At 43.2% G+C, this 27,778-nt stretch overlaps 1 protein-coding gene across 1 annotated transcript in view; it reads left to right on the top strand.

Moving 5' to 3' along the window:
* LOC128372965 (NLR family CARD domain-containing protein 3-like) overlaps positions 1-25,522 on the top strand; it is a gene marked incomplete at its 3' end in the record, with an annotated part of 35,539 nt that extends 10,017 nt beyond the window's left edge. Inside the window, exons 8-15 of the mRNA XM_053333214.1 lie at positions 10,812-10,902; positions 11,003-11,176; positions 11,272-11,445; positions 12,264-12,437; positions 12,894-12,940; positions 13,583-13,776; positions 14,710-14,797; positions 25,365-25,522. Of these exons, the coding sequence (XP_053189189.1) occupies positions 10,812-10,902; positions 11,003-11,176; positions 11,272-11,445; positions 12,264-12,437; positions 12,894-12,940; positions 13,583-13,776; positions 14,710-14,797; positions 25,365-25,522 (1,100 nt within the window). The remainder of the gene's footprint in view (positions 1-10,811; positions 10,903-11,002; positions 11,177-11,271; positions 11,446-12,263; positions 12,438-12,893; positions 12,941-13,582; positions 13,777-14,709; positions 14,798-25,364) is intronic.
* Positions 25,523-27,778: the final 2,256 nt, after the last annotated feature.

The following is a 27,778-nucleotide window of genomic DNA, read 5'->3' as shown; positions in this document are numbered from 1 at the left end:
AACTAAGTTATTAAACATTAAAGCTGAGTGAAAGTCTTTAAATAGTTTGTTACTTTGGCTCCATCTGGTGGTGGAATGAATAATGACAGGATGTTAGACAGCAGTGCAGACCTGTGTGATGTGCAGCTGGTTGTAATGAATGAGCATGTTGTTGTGTTTGTGTGAAGGTGTTTCTCTGCTATGGATCAGTGTGAGGACAGAGAGGAGAGAGTCCCTCCCTCTAAAAGCTCTCTGTGTGGGGAACATGACAGCCAGACCAAAGCTCAGAGGTGAGATGAGGATCTCTAACTGTCCATCACTGTTCTCCACTCACATCACTCCACCATCATTATTCACACTCACTGTCACATCTGACACTCAACTACTGAATAATAAGTCACAATAACTCAGAATGAACTACTAACTTTGTGAGTTAACAAAGAGCTCAACCACTGATTAGTCAACTAATCAACTAAGATGAGACAGCATCTTTCATCAGATGACATTTTGATGAACAGGAGAACGTTTCTCATCCACTGTCTTCTTACTGATTTTCATTCTGCTTCTAAAACTTCAGCTGCTGACAGTCTGCTCAAAATTCATCTTTTTAAACTCTTTGATTTGTTGTTTGTTTGTATCAGGATGCAGCAGCAGAGAGCAGACTCTCCTGAACCCAGCTGTGTGTCCATGAAGAGTGACCGGTCTATGTCTCGTCATATTGTGTTTAAAGATGGACAACCTGCTGATGGAAGGTAAGAAGTTAAAAATGGTTGGTTGGCTGTTTGGGCTGAATAAACCTCCTGTGTTATGTGGGGCGGAGCAGGTGAACCAGGCACAAACACCACAGACAGGTTAAATGGAAACAGCTTTAATGCTCAGAAACCAACAGACAGGCTTACAGACCATAAAGGGAAAGCAGTTCAAATAAGGTTGAAACCAACAGGAACAGGTAACAAGAGGAACAGGAACAGACAGGAACTGCATCACAATCTAGTGTCTAGAATGAAAGAAAATGAGTGAGAGCAATATATGAAGTGAGGAGCTGATGAGGGAATTACACAGTGGCAGCAGGTGAGCAGGTGGGTTTGAAACTGAAGGCAGGGACAGAAACAGACAGGGCAACACAAACAGAGCTTAAACAGGAATCATGACAGTCGCCCCTCAAGGGACAGCTCCCAAATGTCCCTCCAGGCTGGTCAGGAGGGAGAAAACAAAGAGGAGAAAGAAGGCAGGACAGATGGACAGGACCACTCTGGAGGCTGGAAGAGCTGCTCAGGACAGAAACTTTGGAGACCAAGGTGTCAACAAAACCACGTAGAAAGGGGGTCAAGATGCACGAGGACCTCAGCAGAGGGGCTGATGTTTTGGGAGCTGGCTGTGTGTCTGTGGAGGCACTGGGCAGCAGAGAAAATCAGGATCGTGGCTAAGCCTGACCCGGTATGAGATTCTGATGGTATGATAACCTTAGGCAAAAATATCACGGTTTTATGATTACAGCTATAAAATGTGATATTTTGAAATGTCTGTATTTAAAAAAACAAAACAAACCCTTTTCCATTGAACAGTCTTTTATTTTTAAACAATATATAGACCATGATGGAACATTAGTAAATATGTATTTGAAGTAAATAATGATAAAAAATGAATTATTTCTAAATAATAAAATAATAAAAAAATAAGTGCAATCCTTAATGCAGTCCTTTAACTGAGGCTAAACCTGCAGCTCAAGTCACGACATAAATTCATTATTTTCAGTGAAAAGAAAACAACACAAAATGCAAATACATGCAATCACTTAACCTGCGTCTCAAGATCAGAACATAAATAATTGAAAACTTCTAAGATAAATATAAATAAATAAATGCAGGCAGGAGCTTAAAACTGAATCTCAACAGTTTTTGGAGACTTGCTCTCGATCATATTGGATGTATTTCCTCCTCGGACCTTCTTCCTCCGAGCCGCGGCCGTCTGTCTTTTTACGGTAGCCCAAGTATAAATACAGCCGACTTGGTCCTTTTAGACGGGGGGAAAAGTTCGGGGGGCTCGCGTCCTTCAGCCATCATACAGCCTGCAGAGCTACCTGCATGTAACAGCAACCGGAGTACGGGAGGGGTTGGACTTTACGCTGCAGCTGCACATGACCTGAGGGACCTCCACTCTCTCTCTGACCAGACGTCACATTGAGAACCCACTCATACCGCAGGAACGGTGTGACGGAACATTTTAGTGGTTTTGAAACCGTGACTTTTTCATACCGTGGTATACCTTGAAACCGGTAACCGGCCCATGTCTAATTGTGGCTGTCCTCAGTTAATAATTTAGGGGTTTAGGCTGCTTTCTCCTCCATTAGACCAAATCTGTCTCTTCACTTTGATTCTGATGATTCAACTGGTGGTCAGCAGTTCTTTGATGTTAACGACATGCTTTTTATCACTCCTTCATTAGTATCAGGACGCAGCAGAAGAGAGCAGACTCTCCAGAACCCAGCTGTGTGTCCATGAAGAGTGACCGGTCTATGCCTCGTCATATTGTGTTTAAAGATGGACAACCTGCTGATGGAAGGTAAGAAGTTAAAAATGGTTGGTTGGCTCTTTGGGCTGAATAAACCTCCTGTGTTATGTGGGGTGCAGCATGTGAACCAGGCACAAACACCACAGACAGGTTAAATGGAAACAGATTTAATGCTCAGAAACCAACAGACAGGCTTACAGACCATAAAGAGAAAGCAGTTCAAATAAGGTTGAAACCAACAGGAACAGGTAACAAGAGGAACAGGAACAGACAGGAACAGCATCACAATCTAGTGTCTAGAATGAAAGAAAATGAGTGAGAGCAGTAAATGTAGTGAGGAGCTGATGAGGGAATTACACAGCAGGTGACAGGTGAGCAGGTGGGTTTGAAACTGAAGGCAGGGACAGAAACAGACAGGACAACACAAACAGAGCTTAAACAGGAATCATGACAGTCGCCCCTCAAGGGACAGCTCCCAAATGTCCCTCCAGGCTGGTCAGGAGGGAGAAGACAAAGAGGAGAAAGAAGGCAGGACAGATGGACAGGACCACTCTGGAGGCTGAAAGAGCTGCTCAGGACAGAAACTTTGGAGACCAAGGTGTCAAAACCACGTAGAAAGGGGGTCAAGATGCACGAGGACCTCAGCAGGGGGACTGATGTTTTGGGAGCTGGCTGTGTGTCTGTGGAGGCACTGGGCAGCAGAGAAAATCAGGATCGTGGCTAAGCCTGACCCGGTATGAGATTCTGACGGTATGATAACCTTAGGCAAAAATATCACGGTTTTATGATTACAGCTATAAAATGTGATATTTTGAAATGTCTGTATTTAAAAAACAAAAACCCTTTTCCATTGAACAGTCTTTTATTTTTAAACAATATATAGACCATGATGGAACATTAGTAAATATTTATTTGAAGTAAATAATAATAAAAAATGAATTCTTTCTAAATAATAAAATAATAAAAAAATAAGTGCAATCCTTAATGCAGTCCTTTAACTGAGGCTAAACCTGCAGCTCAAGTCACGACATAAATTCATTATTTTCAGTGAAAAGAAAACAACACAAAATGCAAATACATGCAATCACTTAACCTGCGTCTCAAGATCAGAACATAAATAATTGAAAACTTCTAAGATAAATATAAATAAATAAATGCAGCAGGAGCTTAAAACTGAATCTCAACAGTTTTTGGAGACTTGCTCTCGATCATATTGGATGTATTTCCTCCTCGGACCTTCTTCCTCCGAGCCGCGGCCGTCTGTCTTTTTACGGTAGCCCAAGTATAAATACAGCCGACTTGGTCCTTTTAGACGGGGGGAAAAGTTCGGGGGGCTCGCGTCCTTCAGCCATCATACAGCCTGCAGAGCTACCTGCTTGTAACAGCAACCGGAGTACGGGAGGGGTTGGACTTTACGCTGCAGCTGCACATGACCTGAGGGACCTCCACTCTCTCTCTGACGAGACGTCACATTAAAAAAGAACCCGCTCATACCGCAAGAACGGTGTGACGGAACATTTTAGTGGTTTTGAAACTGTGACTTTTTCATACCGTGGTATACCTTGAAACCGGTAACCGGCCCATGTCTAATTGTGGCTGTCCTCAGTTAATAATTTAGGGGTTTAGGCTGCTTTCTCCTCCATTAGACCAAATCTGTCTCTTCACTTTGATTCTGATGATTCAACTGGTGGTCAGCAGTTCTTTGATGTTAACGACATGCTTTTTATCACTCCTTCATTAGTATCAGGACGCAGCAGAAGAGAACAGACTCTCCAGAACCCAGCTGTGTGTCCATGAAGAGTGACCGGTCTATGCCTCGTCATATTGTGTTTAAAGATGGACAACCTGCTGATGGAAGGTAAGAAGTTAAAAATGGTTGGTTGGCTGTTTGGGCTGAATAAACCTCCTGTGTTATGTGGGGCGGAGCAGGTGAACCAGGCACAAACACCACAGACAGGTTAAATGGAAACAGCTTTAATGCTCAGAAACCAACAGACAGGCTTACAGACCATAAAGGGAAAGCAGTTCAAATAAGGTTGAAACCAACAGGAACAGGTAACAAGAGGAACAGGAACAGACAGGAACAGCATCACAATCTAGTGTCTAGAATGAAAGAAAATGAGTGAGAGCAGTATATGTAGTGAGGAGCTGATGAGGGAATTACACAGTGGCAGCAGGTGGGTTTGAAACTGAAGGCAGGGACAGAAACAGACAGGACAACACAAACAGAGCTTAAACAGGAATCATGACAGTCGCCCCCTCAAGGGACAGCTCCCAAATGTCCCTCCAGGCTGGTCAGGAGGGAGAAAACAAAGAGGAGAAAGAAGGCAGGACAGATGGACAGGACCACTCTGGAGGCTGGAAGAGCTGCTCAGGACAGAAACTTTGGAGACCAAGGTGTCAACAAAACCACGTAGGAAGGGGGTCAAGATGTACGAGGACCTAGGGAGGGGGACTGATGTTTTGGGAGCTGGCTGTGTGTCTGTGGAGGCACTGGGCAGCAGAGAAAGTCAGGATCATGGCTAAGCCTGACCCGGTATGAGATTCTGATGGTATGATAACCTTAGGCAAAAATATCACGGTTTTATGATTACAGCTATAAAATGTGATATTTTGAAATGTCTGTATTTAAAAAAACAAAACAAACCCTTTTCCATTGAACAGTCTTTTATTTTTAAACAATATATAGACCATGATGGAACATTAGTAAATATTTATTTGAAGTAAATAATAATAAAAAATGAATTCTTTCTAAATAATAAAATAATAAAAAAATAAGTGCAGTCCTTAATGCAGTCCTTTAACTGAGGCTAAACCTGCAGCTCAAGTCACGACATAAATTCATTATTTTCAGTGAAAAGAAAACAACACAAAATGCAAATACATGCAATCACTTAACCTGCGTCTCAAGATCAGAACATAAATAATTGAAAACTTCTAAGATAAATATAAATAAATAAATGCAGGCAGGAGCTTAAAAGTGAATCTCAACAGTTTTTGGAGACTTGCTCTCGATCATATTGGATGTATTTCCTCCTCGGACCTTCTTCCTCCGAGCCGCGGCCGTCTGTCTTTTTACGGTAGCCCAAGTATAAATACAGCCGACCTGGTCCTTTTAGACGAGGGGAAAAGTTCGGGGGGCTCGCGTCCTTCAGCCATCATACAGCCTGCAGAGCTACCTGCATGTAACAGCAACCGGAGTACGGGAGGGGTTGGACTTTACGCTGCAGCTGCACATGACCTGAGGGACCTCCACTCTCTCTCTGACCAGACGTCACATTGAGAACCCGCTCATACCGCAGGAACGTTGTGACGGAACATTTTAGTGGTTTTGAAACCGTGACTTTTTCATACCGTGGTATACCTTGAAACCGGTAACCGGCCCATGTCTAATTGTGGCTGTCCTCAGTTAATAATTTAGGGGTTTAGGCTGCTTTCTCCTCCATTAGACCAAATCTGTCTCTTCACTTTGATTCTGATGATTCAACTGGTGGTCAGCAGTTCTTTGATGTTAACGACATGCTTTTTATCACTCCTTCATTAGTATCAGGACGCAGCAGCAGAGAGCAGACTCTCCAGAACCCAGCTGTGTGTCCATGAAGAGTGACCGGTCTATGCCTCGTCATATTGTGTTTAAAGATGGACCACCTGCTGATGGAAGGTAAGAAGTTAAAAATGGTTGGTTGGCTGTTTGGGCTGAATAAACCTCCTGTGTTATGTGGGGCGGAGCAGGTGAACCAGGCACAAACACCACAGACAGGTTAAATGGAAACAGCTTTAATGCTCAGAAACCAACAGACAGGCTTACAGACCATAAAGGGAAAGCAGTTCAAATAAGGTTGAAACCAGCAGGAACAGGTAACAAGAGGAACAGGAACAGACAGGAACAGCATCACAATCTAGTGTCTAGAATGAAAGACAATGAGTGAGAGCAGTATATGTAGTGAGGAGCTGATGAGGGAATTACACAGTGGCAGCAGGTGAGCAGGTGGGTTTGAAACTGAAGGCAGGGACAGAAACAGACAGGACAACACAAACAGAGCTTAAACAGGAATCATGACAGTCACCCCTCAAGGGACAGCTCCCAAATGTCCCTCCAGGCTGGTCAGGAGGGAGAAAACAAAGAGGAGAAAGAAGGCAGGACAGATGGACAGGACCACTCTGGAGGCTGAAAGAGCTGCTCAGGACAGAAACTTTGGGGATCAAGGTGTCAACAAAACGACGTAGAAAGGGGGTCAAGATGCACGAGGACCTCAGCAGAGGGGCTGATGTTTTGGGAGCTGGCTGGGTGTCTGTGGAGGCACTGGGCAGCAGAGAAAGTCAGGATCATGGCTAAGCCTGACCCGGTATGAGATTCTGATGGTATGATAACCTTAGGCAAAAATATCACGGTTTTATGATTACAGCTATAAAATGTGATATTTTGAAATGTCTGTATTTAAAAAAAAAAAACAAACCCTTTTCCATTGAACAGTCTTTTATTTTTAAACAATATATAGACCATGATGGAACATTAGTAAATATTTATTTGAAGTAAATAATAATAAAAAATGAATTCTTTCTAAATAATAAAATAATAAAAAAATAAGTGCAGTCCTTAATGCAGTCCTTTAACTGAGGCTAAACCTGCAGCTCAAGTCACGACATAAATTCATTATTTTCAGTGAAAAGAAAACAACACAAAATGCAAATACATGCAATCACTTAACCTGCGTCTCAAGATCAGAACATAAATAATTGAAAACTTCTAAGATAAATATAAATAAATAAATGCAGCAGGAGCTTAAAACTGAATCTCAACAGTTTTTGGAGACTTGCTCTCGATCATATTGGATGTATTTCCTCCTCGGACCTTCTTCCTCCGAGCCGCGGCCGTCTGTCTTTTTACGGTAGCCTTATAAGTATAAATACAGCCGACTTGGTCCTTTTAGACGGGGGGAAAAGTTCGGGGGGCTCGCCTCCTTCAGCCATCATACAGCCTGCAGAGCTACCTGCATGTAACAGCAACCGGAGTACGGGAGGGGTTGGACTTTACGCTGCAGCTGCACATGACCTGAGGGACCTCCACTCTCTCTCTGACCAGACGTCACATTGAGAACCCACTCATACCGCAGGAACGGTGTGACGGAACATTTTAGTGATTTTGAAATCGTGACTTTTTCATACCGTGGTATACCTTGAAACTGCTCCAATCTAGTGTCTAGAATGAAAGACAATGAGTGAGAGCAGTATATGTAGTGAGGAGCTGATGAGGGAATTACACAGTGGCAGCAGGTGAGCAGGTGGGTTTGAAACTGAAGGCAGGGACAGAAACAGACAGGACAACACAAACAGAGCTTAAACAGGAATCATGACAGTCGCCCCTCAAGGGACAGCTCCCAAATGTTTTCCGCAGACTGGAACACCCCCTTCTTCTTCTTTCTTCTCTTTCTTGCTGTTCTGTAACTTTCACTGTCAAGACCGGCCTCCTTCGCACGGCTGTCAACATCTGGTGTCATTTGACTCGTTAGTGTTACAAGGTTTCAAAACAGGAAAATGACAGAAATACTAAGGCAAGTATTTTTAGGTTTAGCAAAGCTGAACCACATGGGTAAACTGACCATCTGGCGATGAATGGGATGAAGCCAAGTGTGGTAAAAAAACAGGCAAGGGAGGAACCAGGGAGGCCATACCCAGCACACACAAACAAACAAACACAAAAAGTTAGCTTCAATATTGAACATCCTGCTGATGGAAGGTAAGAATTTAACATCCAGTAATCAGAGCAGCATTTACAGGAGTTCATTTAGTCATCATGACAGAACATCTTTAATAAGCTGAGTGCAGATTTGAATCATTAAATGTCCTTAAATGTTTTTTTTTCCACAGAGTTCAGCAGCAGAGCTCAGAGGTTCCCAGTGATCAGTCTGCACAGCAGCATCAAACACAGCTGGACTCCATATTTATGGTGTGTACATGCACAAACACACCTTTTACTATTAACTCCATCAACCACAGATGAAATAGTAAAGTAGCATTGAGGTCCTAACAGTGTCCATGCTGCTCTGTTTAGACCAGCAGGCCTTCAGACTGACACATGAATCACATGTTGTGTTCTACCAGTTTAAATGAAATGTTCACTTTATCTTTCTGTTCCAGCTGCTGGAGGAGAACATCGTCACTTTTGTGAAGAACGAGCTGAAGAGAGTCCAGAGGAGTCTGAGTCCAGATGACCCAGAATGCTTAGAGAGTCAGAGTGAGGATGAGGAGGTGTTGGACGGTGAGGAGAAAGAGCAGAGGAGGAGCAGCAGAGAGGCATTTCTGAAGATCACAGTGCACTTCCTGAGGAGAATGAAGCAGGAGGACCTGGCTGAGCGTCTGCAGGGTAAGAGGATTTTAACAGATTTAACATGATGGAGAGGAAATGGAGGCAACATGGAAGAGGTTTATATTTCAAACTCTGCTGTAAATATGCTGCACACATCTGCATCAGATCAGAGGCTGTTTGTCCTCCACTGATGAGCTGAATGAAACTGATGGAGGAGGAAAAACTACACAGACACACTTACATGTTCAGATTTCTAGACGTTCTGTAGGATCCACTCACTGATTTCATTTGTTGTTTGTTCATTCAGGAAGTGGTACTGCAGAGTGTCGACGTAAACTCAAGTCTAACCTGCAGAAGAAGTTCCAGTGTCTGTTTGAGGGGATCGCTAAAGCAGGAAACCCAACCCTTCTGAATCAGATCTACACACCGCTCTACATCACAGAGGGAGGGGCTGCAGAAGTCAATGATGAACATGAAGTCAGACAGATTGAAACAGCATCCAGGAATCCAGACAGACCAGAAACAACAATCAGACAAGAAGACATCTTTAAAGCCTCACCTGGAAGAGATGAACCAATCAGAACAGTGATGACAAAGGGAGTGGCTGGCATTGGGAAAACAGTCTTAACACAGAAGTTCACTCTGGACTGGGCTGAAGACAAAGCCAACCAGGACATACACTTCACATTTCCATTCACTTTCAGACAGCTGAATGTGGTGAAAGAGAAAAAGTACAGCTTGGTGGAACTTGTTCATCACTTCTTTACTGAAACCAAAGAAGCAGGAATCTGCAGGTTTGAAGAGTTCCAGGTTGTGTTCATCTTTGATGGTCTGGATGAGTGTCGACTTCCTCTGGACTTCCACAACACTGAGATCCTGACTGATGTTACAGAGTCCACCTCAGTGGATGTGCTGCTGACTAACCTCATCAGGGGGAAACTGCTTCCCTCTGCTCGCCTCTGGATAACCACACGACCTGCAGCAGCCAATCAGATCCCTCCTGAGTGTGTCAGCATGGTGACAGAGGTCAGAGGGTTCACTGACCCACAGAAGGAGGAGTACTTCAGGAAGAGATTCAGAGATGAGGAGCAGGCCAGCACCATCATCTCCCACATCAAGACATCACGAAGCCTCCACATCATGTGCCACATCCCAGTCTTCTGCTGGATCACTGCTACAGTTCTGGAGGATATGTTGAAAAGCAGAGAGGGAGGAGAGCTGCCCAAGACCCTGACTGAGATGTACATCCACTTCCTGGTGCTTCAGTCCAAACTGAAGAACATCAAGTATGATGGAGGAGCTGAAACTGATCCACACTGGAGTCCAGAGAGCAGGAAGATGATGAAGTATCTGGCAAAACTGGCTTTTGAGCAGCTGCAGAAAGGCAACCTGATCTTCTATGAATCAGACCTGACAGAGTGTGGCATCAATATCAGAGCAGCCTCAGTGTACTCAGGAGTGTTCACACAGGTCTTTAAAGAGGAGAGAGGGCTGTACCAGGACAAGGTGTTCTGCTTCGTCCATCTGAGCCTTCAGGAGTTTCTGGCTGCTCTTCATGTCCATCTGACATTCATCAAGTCTGGAGTCAATCTGCTGGCAGCAAAACAAACAACATCACAGCGGTCTGAAGAGATCAGAGGCAAATCTACAAGTTTCTACCAGAGTGCTGTGGACGAGGCCTTGAAGAGTCCTAATGGAAACCTGGACTTGTTCCTCCGCTTCCTCCTGGGTCTTTCACTGCAGACCAATCAGACTCTCCTACGAGGTCTGCTGACACAGACAGGAAGTAGCTCAAAGACCAATCAGAAAACAGTCAAGTACATCAAGAAGAAGATCAGTGAGAATATGTCTGCAGAGAGAAGCATCAATCTGTTCCACTGTCTGAATGAACTGAATGATCGTTCTCTAGTGGAGGAGATCCAACGATACCTGAGATCAGGAAGTCTCTCCACAGATAAACTGTCTCCTGCTCAGTGGTCAGCTCTGGGTTTCATCTTACTGTCATCAGGAAAAGATCTGGACGTGTTTGACCTGAAGAAATACTCTGCTTCAGAGGAGGCTCTTCTGAGGCTGCTGCCAGTGGTCAAAGCCTCCAACAAAGCTCTGTAGGTGCACACAGAACTATCCAGATTAATGTAGTTTCATCTTTGCTCAATGAAGAAAAGTAATGTTTGCAATTCTTTTGTTTTGCTGATTCTTCTCCAGGTTGAGTGACTGTAACCTCTCAGAGAGAAGCTGTGCAGCTCTGTCCTCAGTTCTCAGCTGCCAGTCCTCTAGTCTGAGAGATCTGGACCTGAGTAACAACGACCTGCAGGATTCAGGAGTTAAGCAGCTTTCTGCTGGACTGGAGAGTCCACACTGTGGACTGGAAACCCTCAGGTCAGGATTCAACTGTCTGTGAACGTTTACCCACCAAGCTTTTACTGTTTTCATATTTTGGATCTGTGAATTGACTTATTAAAATGCTTCTCCAGGTTGAGTGACTGTAACCTCTCAGAGAGAAGCTGTGCAGCTCTGTCCTCAGTTCTCAGCTCCCAGTCCTCTAGTCTGAGAGATCTGGACCTGAGTAACAACAACCTGCAGGATTCAGGAGTGAAGCAGCTTTCTGCTGGACTGGAGAGTCCACACTGTGGACTGGAAACCCTCAGGTCAGGATTCAACTGTCTGTGAACGTTTACCCACCAAGCTTTTACTGTTTTCATATTTTGGATCTGTGAATTGACTTATTAAAATGCTTCTCCAGGTTGAATGTCTGTAACATCTCAGAGAGAAGCTGTGCAACTCTGTCCTCAGTTCTCAGCTCCCAGTCCTCTAGTTTGAGAGATCTGGACCTGAGTAACAACAACCTGCAGGATTCAGGAGTGAAGCAGATTTCTGCTGGACTGGAGAGTCCACACTGTGGACTGGAAACTCTCAGGTCAGGATTCAGCTGTCTGTGAATGTTTACCCACCAAGCTTTTACTGTTTTTATATTTTGGATCTGTGAATTGACTTATTAAAATTCTTCTCCAGGTTGAGTGACTGTAACTTCTCAGAGGGAAGCTGTGCAGCTCTGTCCTCAGTTCTCAGCTCCCAGTCCTCTAGTCTGAGAGATCTGGACCTGAGTAACAACAACCTGCAGGATTCAGGAGTGAAGCAGCTTTCTGCTGGACTGGAGAGTCCACACTGTGGACTGGAAACACTCAGGTCAGATTTCTTTTTTTTTCAGATATGCTGATAATGCTTCAAAGGTATTTCTTCTACCAAAGTAAAAACAGAATCAGATTAAACTCTGAGCTTCAGGAGTTTCATCCTCCAGCAGCAACATGTGCTTTCTCTCCTTCTACTAACCTAAAATGTATCTGCATGACACCAACATACAGCAGGGGGCGCTGAGTGTCAACATAAAGGCCTGAAGGACAAAAATCCTGTTTATTGAGTTGAGAATGTTTTTAAGCTCACTAGATGAACTGTTATTTGTGTTCAGTCTGTCAGGATGTCTGATCACAAAGGAAGGTTGTGCTTCTCTGGCCTCAGCTCTGAGGTCCAACCCCTCCCATCTGAGAGAGCTGGACCTGAGCTATAATCATCCAGGAGCCTCAGGAGAGAAGCTTCTGTCTGCTGGACTGAAGGATCCACACTGGAGACTGGACACTCTCAGGTATGGACAGACAGACGGACACTCTCAGGTATGGACAGACAGGTGGACACTCTCAGGTATGGACAGACAGATGGATATTCTCAGGTATGGACAGACAGATGGACACTCTCAGGTATGGACAGACAGGTGGACACTCTCAGGTATGGACAGACAGATGGATATTCTCAGGTATGGACAGAAAGATGGACACTCTCAGGTATTGACAGATAGATGGACACTCTCAGGTATGGACAGACAGATGGACACTCTCAGGTATGGACAGGTGGACACTCAGGTATGGACAGACAGATGGACACTCAGGTATGGACAGACAGATGGACAGACAGATGGAGACTCTCAGGTATGGACAGACAGATGGACAGACACTCTGACTAACTGAGGGACTGTGGTCCATGTTTAATGGTGGATATGAGTGAAGGTGTATGAAGCTGATTGTGTCTTTGTCTCTTCCTCCAGGATGGACCATGGTGGACTGCAGAGACTGAAACCTGGTCTGAGGAAGTGTGAGTGTGTTTTCAGTTTGATTCATGAGAACTTTGAGAAAAACTGGATGAAATATTAAAAGAAGTGAAAAAAGATCAAAATGATGGAAAATGTGTTTAGTCAGAAATGGGCGTGGCCTAAACTGACATTTATCTTGAACCAATGAATCCATGAAACAGAAATTTCCTTCTGTTCGTCACAGTTCAGTAGTTAAAAGAGAAGTGTTTTATAAATGTCCACATGGTGGCCCTACCTGCTCCAAAATGTCCCTCATGTCTCTCCTGCAGATAAAGTTCATTCATTCATACAGACTTCAGCTGTTTGGAGCATTTGGACTAAAATGTGTTTGTAACAGACGACAGTTTGAGATGAAAATAACAGACTTGATGTGCAAAGACCTTCACTTTACACCAAACCTGATGAACAAACATGAATATTACTGAATATCACGGTCATGTTGACTGTTCATGTTCTAACTGAACTGTTAAAGGTTCACTTACTCTGGATGTCCAAAGCTTTCAGTCACATCTCATGGTCTTCCTCAGTGATGGAGTGTCTCAGTTGTCATGGAGATGGTTTAAGTTTGAATGGTTTCAGTAAAGTAGTTAATAAATCAACAGATGATAAACTGCAGCTGTATTGTGTCTCATTCTCTCCATCAGATGCCTGTGAACTGGAACTGGATCCAAACACAATACACAGAAAACTCAAACTGTCTGATAACAACAGGAAGGTGACATATGTGAAGGAGGATCAGTCATTTCCTGATCATCCAGACAGATTTGACTCCTGGCTTCAGCTGCTGTGTAGAAATGATCTGACTGGTCGCTGTTACTGGGAGGTTGAGTGGAGAGGAGGAGTTTATATATCAGTGAGTTACAGAGGAATCAGAAGGAAAGGAGGCAGAGAAGACTGTTGGTTTGGAGGGAACGATCAGTCCTGGAGTCTGAGCTGCTCTGGTGATGACTGCTACTCTGTCCGTCACAATAAGAGAGAAACAACCATCTCCTCCTCCTCCTCCTCCTCCTCCTCCTCCTCCTCCCCCTCCTCCTCTGTCTCTAACAGAGTAGCAGTGTATGTGGACTGTCCTGCTGGCACTCTGTCCTTCTACAGAGTCTCCTCTGACACACTGATCCACCTCCACACCTTCTACACCACATTCACTGAACCTCTGTGTGCTGGGTTTACAGTCTGGTCCAGGTCTAGTTGCTCAGTCTCTCTGTGTCCTCTGTAGGAGGGAGAGTCTCTCTGTGTCCTCTGTAGGAGGGAGAGTCTCTCTGTGTCCTCTGTAGGAGGGAGAGTCTCTCTGGTTCCTCTGTAGGAGGGAGAGTCTCTCTGTGTCCTCTGTAGGAGGGAGAGTCTCTCTGGTTCCTCTGTAGGAGGGAGAGTCTCTTTCTGTCCTCTGTAGGAGGGAGAGTCTCTCTGGTTCCTCTGTAGGAGGGAGAGTCTCTCCTGTGGACAGAAACTCTGCTGACTGAAGATCAGCTGCTGAAATCAAACATCACACACACTCTGCACTGTGAAGCAGATCTGTCTCAGACTCAAACACTCAGTTATTTTTCCTTCTACATGATTCATTGATTAGTCTCAGTTGACTCTGCTGTTGTTACTGTCAGGATCCAAAGAGCAGCATGCAGCTCTATTCAGTGCTTTTGTATAAATACTCTATGTTCATGATCTAATCTTCATTCCATAATTTAATGCAATAAGTAAAGAAATAGTTTGTAAAGTTGTAAAAAAATAATGTACACAGATGACTTAAAAGTTAAAGTTCTAATTATTTATGTAGAAGCAAAGGCAGACAGTCAAAAGGACTTTCAAAGACTTTACGGACTGTCCAGCTGTGGAAGCCCACAGTGTTTTTGTGCTTCTCACAAGTATTTGATCTGATCATCAATAAAAACTATTCATAACATTATTGTTGACCAGGTTGGTCAGCTTGACCAGCCTGACCAGCCTGGTCAAGCTGGTCTAAGCTGGTTTGGTTAGCTGGTCTAGAGGGGTTTTGGACACTTTCGCTGGTCAGACCAGCCTGACCAGCCTTGTTGACCAGCCTGTTCAAGCTGGTTTGATTAGCTGGTCTAGAGGGGTTTTGGACACATTGGCTGGTCAGGGTTGCTGGTCAAGCTGGTCTAGCTGGTTGACCAGCCTGACCAACTGACCAGCCAATGTGTCCAAAACCCCTCTAGACCAGCTAATCAAACCAGCTTGAACAGGCTGGTCAACAAGGCTGGTCACAGCTGGTCAGACTGGTCTTGAGTATATTTTAGGTGGGATACCTTAACTGATTAAGCTGGTCATAGATGATGATGCAGTGTTTCCCACAGATCTGAAGGCAATGTGTGGCGACCGGCGAGGGGGGGGGGGGGGGGGGGGGTTGGTTGGTTGGTCGGTTTCGGTAAACCGGCCGACGGGGGGGGGGGGGGATCTCGCTGATGGAGACACACGCGGTGTGCACGGAGGGGTGGGGCTTTGTGTGTGAGCTATGTGAGAGAGACGCAGGGAGAGCAGAGAAAGGAAAAAGGAAATGCAGCTTAACGAATACGATGCGTATTTTTTAATTAGCGTTAAAAAAAAAAATGTATAACGAAACGCAATATGTGGCGGCCGGTGTTGAATCTGTGGCGCACCGCCACAAATTAGTCTATGTGTGGGAAACACTGTGATGATGATGATGCACATACACTGACAGTAAACTCTGACATCTGTGACATTCGTTTTGACAGGTTGCTGTTGTACAATTAGTGTAAACTAAACTAGTAATGCATCTCAGAAGCCAGTAATGCCGTGTAGTGTAAATTTACAGCATATTACTGGCTACTGAGAGCCGTTAACGTCCGTTATCTCTGTAGCAAACTCCTCACTTCAGCTACAAAAAACAAACAAATGATAACAGCACTTAAAACTAACACTGTTTGGTCCGTGTGGTTAAATAATATTGACTACATATCGAAAAAGTAATTCTTAATTGACAAAATTTGGCATATTAACACTTACCGTTACTGAGCGAGTGGCACACTTCAGAGTGACGTAGCTCTAACGGCAGCTTCCTGTGTTTCAGTAATTTCGCAATAAAATTCTGAATACATTATGATATTGTAAAACTTCACAGTAAAAGCATGTAAAGTGATAATACATCTTGTGAAATGCCAGAAATAATTTACAGTGTGGTCATATCTATCTATCCATCATCTATTAACTGGTCAAACTGTTATGGTCTTGAGTACACTTTAGCTTTGATACTTTTTTGGTTAGATGATGATAGAATAGAAGTTTATTGTCCACCATGGTGGAAAATTGTCTTTGGCTTACCAATAACAGACATGCAGTTTACATAAATTAGATAAGATCCAAAGAATCCATAAACTCCATAAAACCATGCATAAAATACATACTTATGTAAAGTATAAAATATAATTACATTTCATTTCCTGTGTGCCAATTTGTGCTGTAAAAAAAACAACTTGATTGTCTTGTGAAATTATTCTAATTATTATTACTATTATTGATATTATTATTATTGCTGTTGTCATTACCAAAATCACAATGTGTAAGTTTAAATATAAATGTGTCACCATCACAAGAAAATGGTGAACTAATCGTATCTCATATAAAATAAAATGTATGAAATTATTAATTTTTGTATATTACATGGGGCAGTCCATGTAAGTTCTCTAAAAATTTAATTCATTCCTTTTTTTTAACTTGCTGGTCTGACTGGCAAAGCCCAGCTGGCTATTCAACTTGACCAGCTGGCCAACTATACTGACAAACCAGCTTGTCCAGCCTGGTAGACCAGCTAAACCAGCTATCATCTTAAGCTGGTTTGAGCTGTTTTTTTCAGCAGGGATATGTCTATGAGTTGTTAACAGCTCCACAAAATAGTGATTTTTCCCTCTAAACTTCTCACATGCTTTCATTTCAATAAATGTTCAAATGATCCAATATTTCAGCAAAAATCAAAGATTAGAGAAAAAGTCCAAAAACTATGCTTCCCAGCTGAGATCACTACAACAAATCTCACATCAGTTGCTTTTTTTAAATTGAAAGATCATAAAACAGTATAACTACAGCACACATCACTGACCTGCTCCAATAAATCAGCCTGTTGGAAAGTGTCTGCAGCTGGTAGACAACAAGTTATCTGAACATGTAAAAGACTGATCTCTGAACAGTTTAGCTGTTCATGTGTGAACTCTGTCATACTATTAATTTTAATGGACAACATGTAGAGGTGAAGATTTAATGGACAGAGTAACCATCATCATGTTTTTACACATTTAAATCTATTAGCAGCTAATGACTCTAATAGTGTGTTAATCTGCAGTGTGTTTGATGACAGTGAGGTTTTATCAGCATTAATGAGGACAATATGTTTATGAGGACACATGATTCAATCAATCAATCAATCAATCTTTATTTGTATAGCGCCAAATCACAACAAGGCTCTTTCCACATAGAGCAGTTCTAATCCGAACTCTTCAGGTGTTAACTTTAAAGAGACCCAACATTCCCACATGAGCAACAGCTGATAAATATTTATCCTGTCTGTTAATGTTTGACTTCAGTTGCTCCAAAGTTCAGAGCTGCTGTTCTGTGATCAGATTTCCTTAAAGAAGACTTCAGATTAAAGATGAACACAGAGAGATGAGACTGTTTGTGAACCAACAGACCTTAAAAACCTCCTGCTGTGAGTTACATGTTTCTTCTTCTTCTGCTTGTTTAAATGTTGATGGCACTATCGCTGGCTGGTTGAAGCTGCTGATATATTTCACACAGCTGTTACGTTGCTTTGTTTACTCACTGCTGGAAGAAATGAGAAAAGCTTCATTTAGCCAAAGCTGGAATTCAACCTGAAGTGGCCAGAAAAATAGAAACACCAGTGTGATGCAACTCAACTCTGCTGTTTGTTTAATTACAGGATGTGTTCATATTGAGGCTCTGCTGTCTACCTATACATGAAAACATAGAAGATATTACATCCATAAAATAATACAAACTATTAGAAACATCTGTACAATGAAATTCACAGCAGGACATCAACACTGTGAACCTAAAACAATACCTTAAAACTGTTTTTAAACATTTCATATTTATTACAGGACTGTTATTTTCTGTCACTTTATTTAACTTAAGAAATAATAATGTGCATTGATATTAATATAACTACTGTACTGCTCATTGTTCCACTATGACTTTCACTGACTGCTAATACTATAAACTGAGTTATATGAGTATGAACATGGAATATACAGCCAACACCTGAACCTGGCTGTTTAAGGCTTTGGGTACAATGACATTCATTGTACTAAACTTTAGATAAACAGGCTAAAGTGACTGTTGGTTTTTTTCACAAAATATTAATAAGTAATATAATTAATAAATAATCCACAGTTACCACGAAGAGACTTTGTTTCACAGATGGGTGAGTGATTAACAGCCATGACAGCAAACAGCAGCAGAGGTGGAGCTGATCCTCCGTACAGACAGACAGACAGACAGGTGGAGCTGATCCTCGTATAGACAGACAGACAGGTGGAGCTGATCCTCGTACAGACAGACAGGTGGAGCTGATCCTCGTACAGACAGACAGGTGGAGCTGATCCTCCGTACAGACAGACAGGTGGAGCTGATCCTCCCTATAGACAGACAGGTGGAGCTGATCCTCCATACAGACAGACAGGTGGAGCTGATCCTCCATACAGACAGACAGGTGGAGCTGATCCTCCGTACAGACAGTTTATAATTCTGCTTTATGTTCATTCCTGAGGTTTTATGAAGTGATGATGTTTTAGGCTTCATTATATTCACTGGTGTTCCTGATAGTTTGTCCATCCCATTAACATCCATGATTCACCCTGATACATCATCACTTAATGAAACCTCAGGAATAAACATAAAGTAGAATTACCTCTTTTTTGACAATGTTAACAAAAACTGAAAAAAGTAGGATTTATTGTATTGCACTATATCTATACCGTGTTCTGCTCATGCCAAAAATAGAAAAGGATTTCTTTAATTATCCTGACTCTCACACACCCAGGTGAACATTATATACAAAGATTAACACACAGCTTGTTCATCACCACATTCCTGCTCTTTTGCTGAATCTCTCTTGGTATTCTCTGGTCTTGGTCTTGACTACAACATGATATTCAGTTATTTAATCAGGCAAATGAAAAGTCAGTGGAACATTCAGAAACTTAGTTATTAAACATTAAAGCTGAGTGAAAGTCTTTAAATAGTTTGTTACTGTGGCTCCATCTGGTGGTGGAATGAATAATGACAGGATGTTAGACAGCAGTGCAGACCTGTGTGATGTGCAGCTGGTTGTAATGAATGAGCATGTTGTTGTGTTTGTGTGAAGGTGTTTCTCTGCTATGGATCAGTGTGAGGACAGAGAGGAGGGAGTCCCTCCCTCTAAAAGCTCTCTGTGTGGGGAACATGACAGCCAGACCAAAGCTCAGAGGTGAGATGAGGATCTCTAACTGTCCATCACTGTTCTCCACTCACATCACTCCACCATCATTATTCACACTCACTGTCACATCTGACACTCAACTACTGAATAATAAGTCACAATAACTCAGAATGAACTACTAACTTTGTGAGTTAACAAAGAGCTCAACCACTGATTAGTCAACTAATCAACTAAGATGAGACAGCATCTTTCATCAGATGACATTTTGATGAACAGGAAAACGTTTCTCATCCACTGTCTTCTTACTGATTTTCATTCTGCTTCTAAAACTTCAGCTGCTGACAGTCTGCTCAAAATTCATCTTTTTAAACTCTTTGATTTGTTCATTGTTTGTATCAGGATGCAGCAGCAGAGAGCAGACTCTCCTGAACCCAGCTGTGTGTCCATGAAGAGTGACCGGTCTAAGCATCGTCCTATTAGGTTTAAAGACGGACAACCTGCTGATGGAAGGTAAGAAGTTAAAAATGTTTGGTTGGCTATTTGGGCTGAATAAACCTCCTGTGTTATGTGGGGTGGAGCAGGTGAACCAGGCACAAACACCACAGACAGGTTAAATGGAAACAGCTTTAATGCTCAGAAACCAACAGACAGGCTTACAGACCATAAAGGGAAAGCAGTTCAAATAAGGTTGAAACCAGCAAGAACAGGAAACAAGAGGAACAGGAACAGACAAGAACAGCATCACAATCTAGTGTCTAGAATGAAACACCTTTTTTCATTTCTTCTTCTTCTTCCAACTCTCTTCTAAAAAAATACAAAAATAAATTGTCCCATTAAATTCAGAAAATGTTTTTAATGTTATGATCAGAATCTTTATGGATCAGATGGGAAAATGGACAGAAGATAATTCTCATAATTTACAGAAAGTCTGTCTTTTACAGAGTTAAAGCTGCTGTGTTGAAGGTGAACTGGGATGTTTATACTTCCATCTTTAGTTATTGAGGTTAACACAGATTGTTACTGAGCCAAAGAACTGCTGTAGAACATCCTCACTTCCTTCTTCTTCTGTTGACTCATGACCAAGTCGCTGCCATCCTCTTTTCATCACTGCAGCAATATGAACTCATCAGTCACTCTGTTCTGAAACATTTCTTCTATTTAATCTGACATTTAAACTGATGATTCATCCTTCATTTCTTTGGTTTTAAACTTCATGCTTTTGTCTGTTTTATTAGTATCAGGATGCAGCAGCAGAAAGCAGGCTCTCCTGAACCCAGCTGTGTGTCCATGAAGAGTGACTGGTCTATGGGTCGTGTTATTAAGTTTAAAGATGGACAAACTGTTGTTAGAAGGTAAGAATTTAACATCCAGTAATCAGAGCAGCATTTACAGGAGTTCATTTAGTCATCATGACAGAACATCTTTAATAAGCTGAGTGCAGATTTGAGTCATTAAATGTCCTTAAACGTGATGTTTTCTCCACAGAGTTCAGCAGCAGAGCTCAGAGGTTCCCAGTGATCAGTCTGCACAGCAGCATCAAACACAGCTGGACTCCATATTTATGGTGTGTACATGTACAAACACACCTTTTACTATTAACTCCATCAACCACAGATGAAATAGTAAAGTAGCATTCAGGTCCTAATAGTGTCCATGCTGCTCTGTTTAGACCAGCAGGCCTTCAGACTGACACATGAATCACATGTTGTGTTCTACCAGTTTAAATGAAATGTTCACTTTATCTTTCTGTTCCAGCTGCTGGAGGAGAACATCGTCACTTTTGTGAAGAACGAGCTGAAGAGAGTCCAGAGGGGTCTGAGTCCAGATGACCCAGAATGCTTAGAGAGTCAGAGTGAGGATGAGGAGGTGTTGGACGGTGAGGAGGAAGAGCAGAGGAGGAGCAGCAGAGAGGCATTTCTGAAGATCACACTGCACTTCCTGAGGAGAATGAAGCAGGAGGAGCTGGCTGAGCGTCTGCAGAGCAGTAAGAGGATTTTAACAGATTTAACATGACGGAGAGGAAATGGAGGCAGCATGGGAGAGGTTTATATTTCAAACTGAGGTTGTTTGTCCTCCACTGATGAGCTGAATAAAACTGATGGAGGAGGAAAAACTACACAGACACACTTACATGTTCAGATTTCTAGACTTTCTGTAGGACCCACTCACTGATTTCATTTGTTGTTTGTTCATTCAGGAGCTCGTGCTGCAAAGTGTCGACGTAAACTCAAGTCTAACCTGCAGAAGAAGTTCCAGTGTGTGTTTGAGGGGATCGCAAAAGCAGGAAACCCAACCCTTCTGAATCAGATCTACACACCGCTCTACATCACAGAGGGAGGGACTGCAGAGGTCAATGATGAACATGAGGTCAGACAGATTGAAACAGCATCCAGGAAACCAGACAGACCAGAAACAACAATCAGACAAGAAGACATCTTTAAAGCCTCACCTGGAAGAGATGAACCAATCAGAACAGTGATGACAAAGGGAGTGGCTGGCATTGGGAAAACAGTCTTAACACAGAAGTTCACTCTGGACTGGGCTGAAGACAAAGCCAACCAGGACATACACTTCACATTTCCATTCACTTTCAGAGAGCTGAATGTGCTGAAAGAGAAAAAGTACAGCTTGGTGGAACTTGTGCATCACTTCTTTACTGAAACCAAAGAAGCAGGAATCTGCAGGTTTGAAGAGTTCCAGGTTGTGTTCATCTTTGACGGTCTGGATGAGTGTCGACTTCCTCTGGACTTCCACAACACTGAGATCCTGACTGATGTTACAGAGTCCACCTCAGTGGATGTGCTGCTGACAAACCTCATCAGGGGGAAACTGCTTCCCTCTGCTCGCCTCTGGATAACCACACGACCTGCAGCAGCCAATCAGATCCCTCCTGAGTGTGTTGGCATGCTGACAGAGGTCAGAGGGTTCACTGACCCACAGAAGGAGGAGTACTTCAGGAAGAGATTCAGAGATAAGAAGCAGGCCAGCACCATCATCTCCCACATCAAGACATCCCGAAGCCTCCACATCATGTGCCACATCCCAGTCTTCTGCTGGATCACTGCTACAGTTCTGAAGACCATGAAAAGCAGAGAGAGACGAGAGCTGCCCAAGACCCTGACTGAGATGTACATCCACTTCCTGGTGGTTCAGTCCAAACTGAAGAACATCAAGTATGATGGAGGAGTTGAGACAGATCCACACTGGAGTCCAGAGAGCTGGAAGATGATTGAGTCTCTGGGAAAACTGGCTTTTGAGCAGCTGCAGAAAGGCAACCTGATCTTCTATGAATCAGACCTGACAGAGTGTGGCATCGATATCAGAGCAGCCTCAGTGTACTCAGGAGTGTTCACACAGGTCTTTAAAGAGGAGAGAGGGCTGTACCAGGACAAGGTGTTCTGCTTCGTCCATCTGAGCGTTCAGGAGTTTCTGGCTGCTCTTCATGTCCATCTGACATTCATCAAGTCTGGAGTCAATCTGCTGAAAGCAAAACAAACAACATCCTGGTGGTCTGAAGTGTTCAAAGAGAAACCTAAACTAAAACAACTCTACCAGAGTGCTGTGGACGAGGCCTTAAAGAGTCCAAATGGACACCTGGACTTGTTCCTCCGCTTCCTCCTGGGTCTTTCACTGCAGACCAATCAGACTCTCCTGCGAAGTCTGCTGACACAGACAGGAAGTAGCTCACAGACCTATCAGAAAACAGTCGAGTACATCAAGAAGAAGATCAGTGAGAATGTGTCTGCAGAGAGAAGCATCAATCTGTTCCACTGTCTGAATGAACTGAATGATCGTTCTCTAGTGGAGGAGATCCAACAGTACCTGAGATCAGGAAGTCTCTCCACAGATAAACTGTCTCCTGCTCAGTGGTCAGCTCTGGGATTCATCTTACTGTCATCAGAAAAAGATCTGGACGTGTTTGACCTGAAGAAATACTCTGCTTCAGAGGAGGCTCTTCTGAGGCTGCTGCCAGTGGTCAAAGCCTCCAACAAAGCTCTGTAGGTGCACACAGAACTATCCAGATTAATGTAGTGTCATCTTTGCTCAATGAAGAAAAGTAATGTTTGCAATTCTTTTATTCTAATCAACTCTTCAGGTTGACTGACTGTAACCTCTCGGAGAGAAGCTGTGCAGCTCTGTCCTCAGTTCTCAGCTCCCGGTCCTCTAGTCTGAGAGATCTGGACCTGAGTAACAACAACTTGCAGGATTCAGGAGTGAAGCAGCTTTCTGCTGGACTGGAGAGTCCACACTGTGGACTGGAAACTCTCAGGTCAGATTTTTTTTTAGATATGCTGATAAAGCTTCAAAGTTATTTCTTCTGTCAAAGTAAAAACAGAATCAGATTAAACTCTGAGCTTCAGCAGTTGCAGCCTACAGCAGCAACATGTGCTTTCTCTCCTTCTACTAACCTAAAATGTATCTGCATGACACCAACATACAGCAGGGGGTGCTGAGTGTCAACATAAAGGCCTGAAGGACAAAATCCTGTTTATTGAGTTGAGAATGTTTTTAAGCTCATTAGATGAAGTGTTGTGTGTTTTCAGTCTGTCAGCATGTCTGATCACAGAGGAAGGCTGTGCTTCTCTGGCCTCAGCTCTGAGGTGCAACCCCTCCCATCTGAGAGAGCTGGACCTGAGCTACAATCATCCAGGAGACTCAGGAGGGGAGTTACTGTATGCTGGACTGGAGGATCCACACTGGAGACTGGACACTCTCAGGTATGGACAGACAGGTGGACACTCTCAGGTATGGACAGACAGGTGGACACTCTCAGGTATGGACAGATAGATGGACACTCTCAGGTATGGACAGACAGACAGACACTCTCAGGTATGGACAGACAGGTGGACACTCTCAGGTATGGACAGACAGGTGGACACTCTCAGGTCAGGTATGGACAGATGGACAGACACTCTGACTAACTGAGGGACTGTGGTTCATGTTTAATGGTGGATATGAGTGAAGGTGTATGAAGCTGATTGTGTCTTTGTCTCTTCCTCCAGGATGGACCATGGTGGACCGCAGAGAGTGAAACCTGGTCTGAGGAAGTGTGAGTGTGTTTTCAGTTTGATTCATGAGAACTTTGAGAAAAACTGGATGAAATATGTAAAAGAAGTGAAAAAAGTTCAAAATGATGGAAAATGTGTTTAGTCAGAAATGGGCGTGGCCTAAACTGACATTTATCTTGAACCAATGAATCCATGAAACAGACATTTCCTTCTGTTGGTCACAGTTCAGGAGTTAAAAGAGAAATGTTTTATAAATGTCCACATGGTGGCGCTACCTGCTCCAAAATGTCCCTCATGTCTCTCCTGCAGATAAAGTTCATTCATTCATACTGACTTCAGCTGTTTGGAGCATTTGGACTAAAATGTGTTTGTAACAGACGACAGTTTGAGATGAAAATAACAGACTTGATGTGCAAAGACCTTCAATTTACACCAAACCTGATGAACAAACATGAATATTACTGAATATCACTGTCATGTTGACTGTTCATGTTCTAACTGAACTGTTAAAGGTTCACTTACTCTGTATGTCCAAAGCTTTCAGTCACATCTCATGGTCTTCCTCAGTGATGGAGTGTCTCAGTTGTCATGGAGATGGTTTAAGTTTGAATGGTTTCAGTAAAGTAGTTAATAAATCAACAGATGATAAACTGCAGCTGTATTGTGTCTCGTTCTCTCCATCAGATGCCTGTGAACTGGAACTGGATCCAAACACAATGAATAGAAACCTCAAACTGTCTGACAACAACAGGAAGGTGACAGATGTGTATGAGGTTCAGTCATATCCTGATCATCCAGACAGATTTGAATCCTGTCCTCAGCTGCTGTGTAGAAATGTTCTGACTGGTCGCTGTTACTGGGAGGTTGAGAGGAGAGGAGACATTTATATATCAGTGAGTTACAGAAGAATCAAAAGGAGAGGAAACAGTTATGACTGTGAGTTTGGAATGAATGATCAGTCCTGGAGTCTGAAGTGCTCTGATGATGGTTACTCTGTCTGTCACAATAACATAGCAACACCCATCACTTCCTCCTCCTCCTCCTCTGTCTCTAACAGAGTAGCAGTGTATGTGGACTGTCCTGCTGGCACTCTGTCCTTCTACAGAGGCTCCTCTGATACACTGATCCACCTCCATACCTTCAACACCACATTCACTGAACCTCTGTATGCTGGGTTTGGGCTCTGGTCTGGTTCAGTCTCTCTGGTTCCTCTGTAGGAGGGAGAGTCTCTCTGGTTCCTCTGTAGGAGGGAGAGTCTCTCTGGTTTCTCTGTAGGAGGGAGAGTCTCTCTGGTTCCTCTGTAGGAGGGAGAGTCTCTCTGGTTCCTCTGTAGGAGGGAGAGTCTCTCTGGTTCCTGTGTAGGAGGGAGAGTCTCTGGTTCCTCTGTAGGAGGGAGAGTCTCTCTGGTTCCTGTGTAGGAGGGAGAGTCTCTGGTTCCTCTGTAGGAGGGAGAGTCTCTCTGGTTCCTGTGTAGGAGGGAGAGTCTCTGGTTCCTCTGTAGGAGGGAGAGTCTCTCTGTGTCCTCTGTAGGAGGGAGAGTCTCTGTGTCCTCTGTAGGAGGGAGAGTCTCTCTGGTTCCTCTGTAGGAGGGAGAGTCTCTCTGTGTCCTCTGTAGGAGGGAGAGTCTCTCTGGTTCCTCTGTAGGAGGGAGAGTCTCTCTGTGTCCTCTGTAGGAGGGAGAGTCTCTGTGTTCTCTGTAGGAGGGAGAGTCTCTCCTGTGGACAGAAACTCTGCTGACTGAAGATCAGCTGCTGAAATCAAACATCACACACTCTGCACTGTGAAGCAGATCTGTCTCAGACTCAAACACTCAGTTATTTTTCCTTCTACATGATTCATTGATTAGTCTCAGTTGACTCTGCTGTTGTTACTGTCAGGATCCAATGGGCAGCATGCAGCTCTATTCATGTTTCAATCTAATAACATCTGTCCACAGTGTTTTTGTGCTTCTCACATGTATTTGATCTGATCATCAATAAAAACTATTCATGACATTATTGTTGAAAGCATCCTCACTTTACTGACATAATATATATATATATATATATATATATATATATATATATACTCCTGAAATGATGTAATTCCAACTTGGTCATGTGCGTTTGTCCATTTGATGTTGGATAGCCTTCATTGTCACCAAGATTTCCTTCATGATTGTAAACTGACCAGTAGTCACAGGATCATCAAATTCAATCATGTCCTCTTCTTTTTATTGTCATCCACACGTCCATCACCCTTTAACCCATGTATATCTGTATGTTTGGCGTGCAGCATCTCTAATTCCAGGATATTGGACTTCATAATCTTTCAGATGAGGAGGGGGTCAGGTTTCCCTTCTAATGTCTGTGAATCCATGACAATAGTCAGCTCGAGCTCGAAGGACCAAGTTAAGTAGGAGGTTCAGAAAAGGTTGATTATCATGATGAGTATCTGTCAGGATGTGGTGCTACAATAAATGGAGAGAAAAAAAGGCACACACTTGTCTCCAAGTCTGAAAGAAACAACTGGTCCAGTCTAAGAGAGGAGTACAGTGCTCCAAAGTAAGGTAGGAAATGACATTGACTGATATGTCGCCCAAACAGTTGCTACCACGGTAACTGGAAGTAAGTGGACCCCAGCTGTTGCTATCCAGCAGGCAAAGGCAGCCCTCAAGCATCAGAACATTTTTGGTCAGGTTCAGCAAGGGAGAGGAGGCCTTGACCTCGGAGAGAGCCGACCATCTTGGCACAAAGCAACCCCATCGCAGCGCTGAGGTCTGGTGGTTGTAGCGGTACACCAACAAAAGCAGGCTATGAGGCGTGCAAAGGTGGTTTCTCAGAGCAGAGCAGGGCCAGTGGATGTGATGGGAGGAGGTTGAGAAGAGAAAGTTCTCTTGGAAGGAGTTGTGCGATATGAAATCACATCGAACCTGCTTCGTCATTCGAGCCACCTATGACATCCTGCCTCAACCAGTGGTACAGAGAACCCTCTTCATGCCCCTTTTGTGAATCTCCAGCCAGCTTGAAGCACATTCTGGTGGACAAGCCTGATGATGCCATACCTCCTCTCGCATCCCATCCCATAGGTGCAATGGCGTTCATCTGAGGGCAGTGTGTATGATGATAGTGAGGTTTTTGCAGCATTAATGAAGACAGTATGTTTATGAGGACACATGTTAGTCTTTTCATTAGTTTAACAAAAAAGTAAAAAAGTAAAAGTAGAAAACCAAACCATCATACAGACATCTGATAAACTACTCATCATACAGCTGAGCATATTTATTCAGATTATATCAATGATCATTTATTATTTTCAGCTGCTCCACTAAATGAATAATAATAATATTAAAACTACATAAGCTAGTGTTGAGAAAAGCTCCCAGTAGAACCAGTGTGTGAAATAAAGTGGTGGAACTGGAGGAAAATCACCAACATTTGTGCGGTGAG

This window comes from Scomber japonicus, chromosome 1 (genome assembly GCF_027409825.1).
Source record: "Scomber japonicus isolate fScoJap1 chromosome 1, fScoJap1.pri, whole genome shotgun sequence".
Classification (NCBI taxonomy): domain Eukaryota; kingdom Metazoa; phylum Chordata; class Actinopteri; order Scombriformes; family Scombridae; genus Scomber; species Scomber japonicus.
This window is presented reverse-complemented; position numbering and strand designations above follow the sequence as displayed.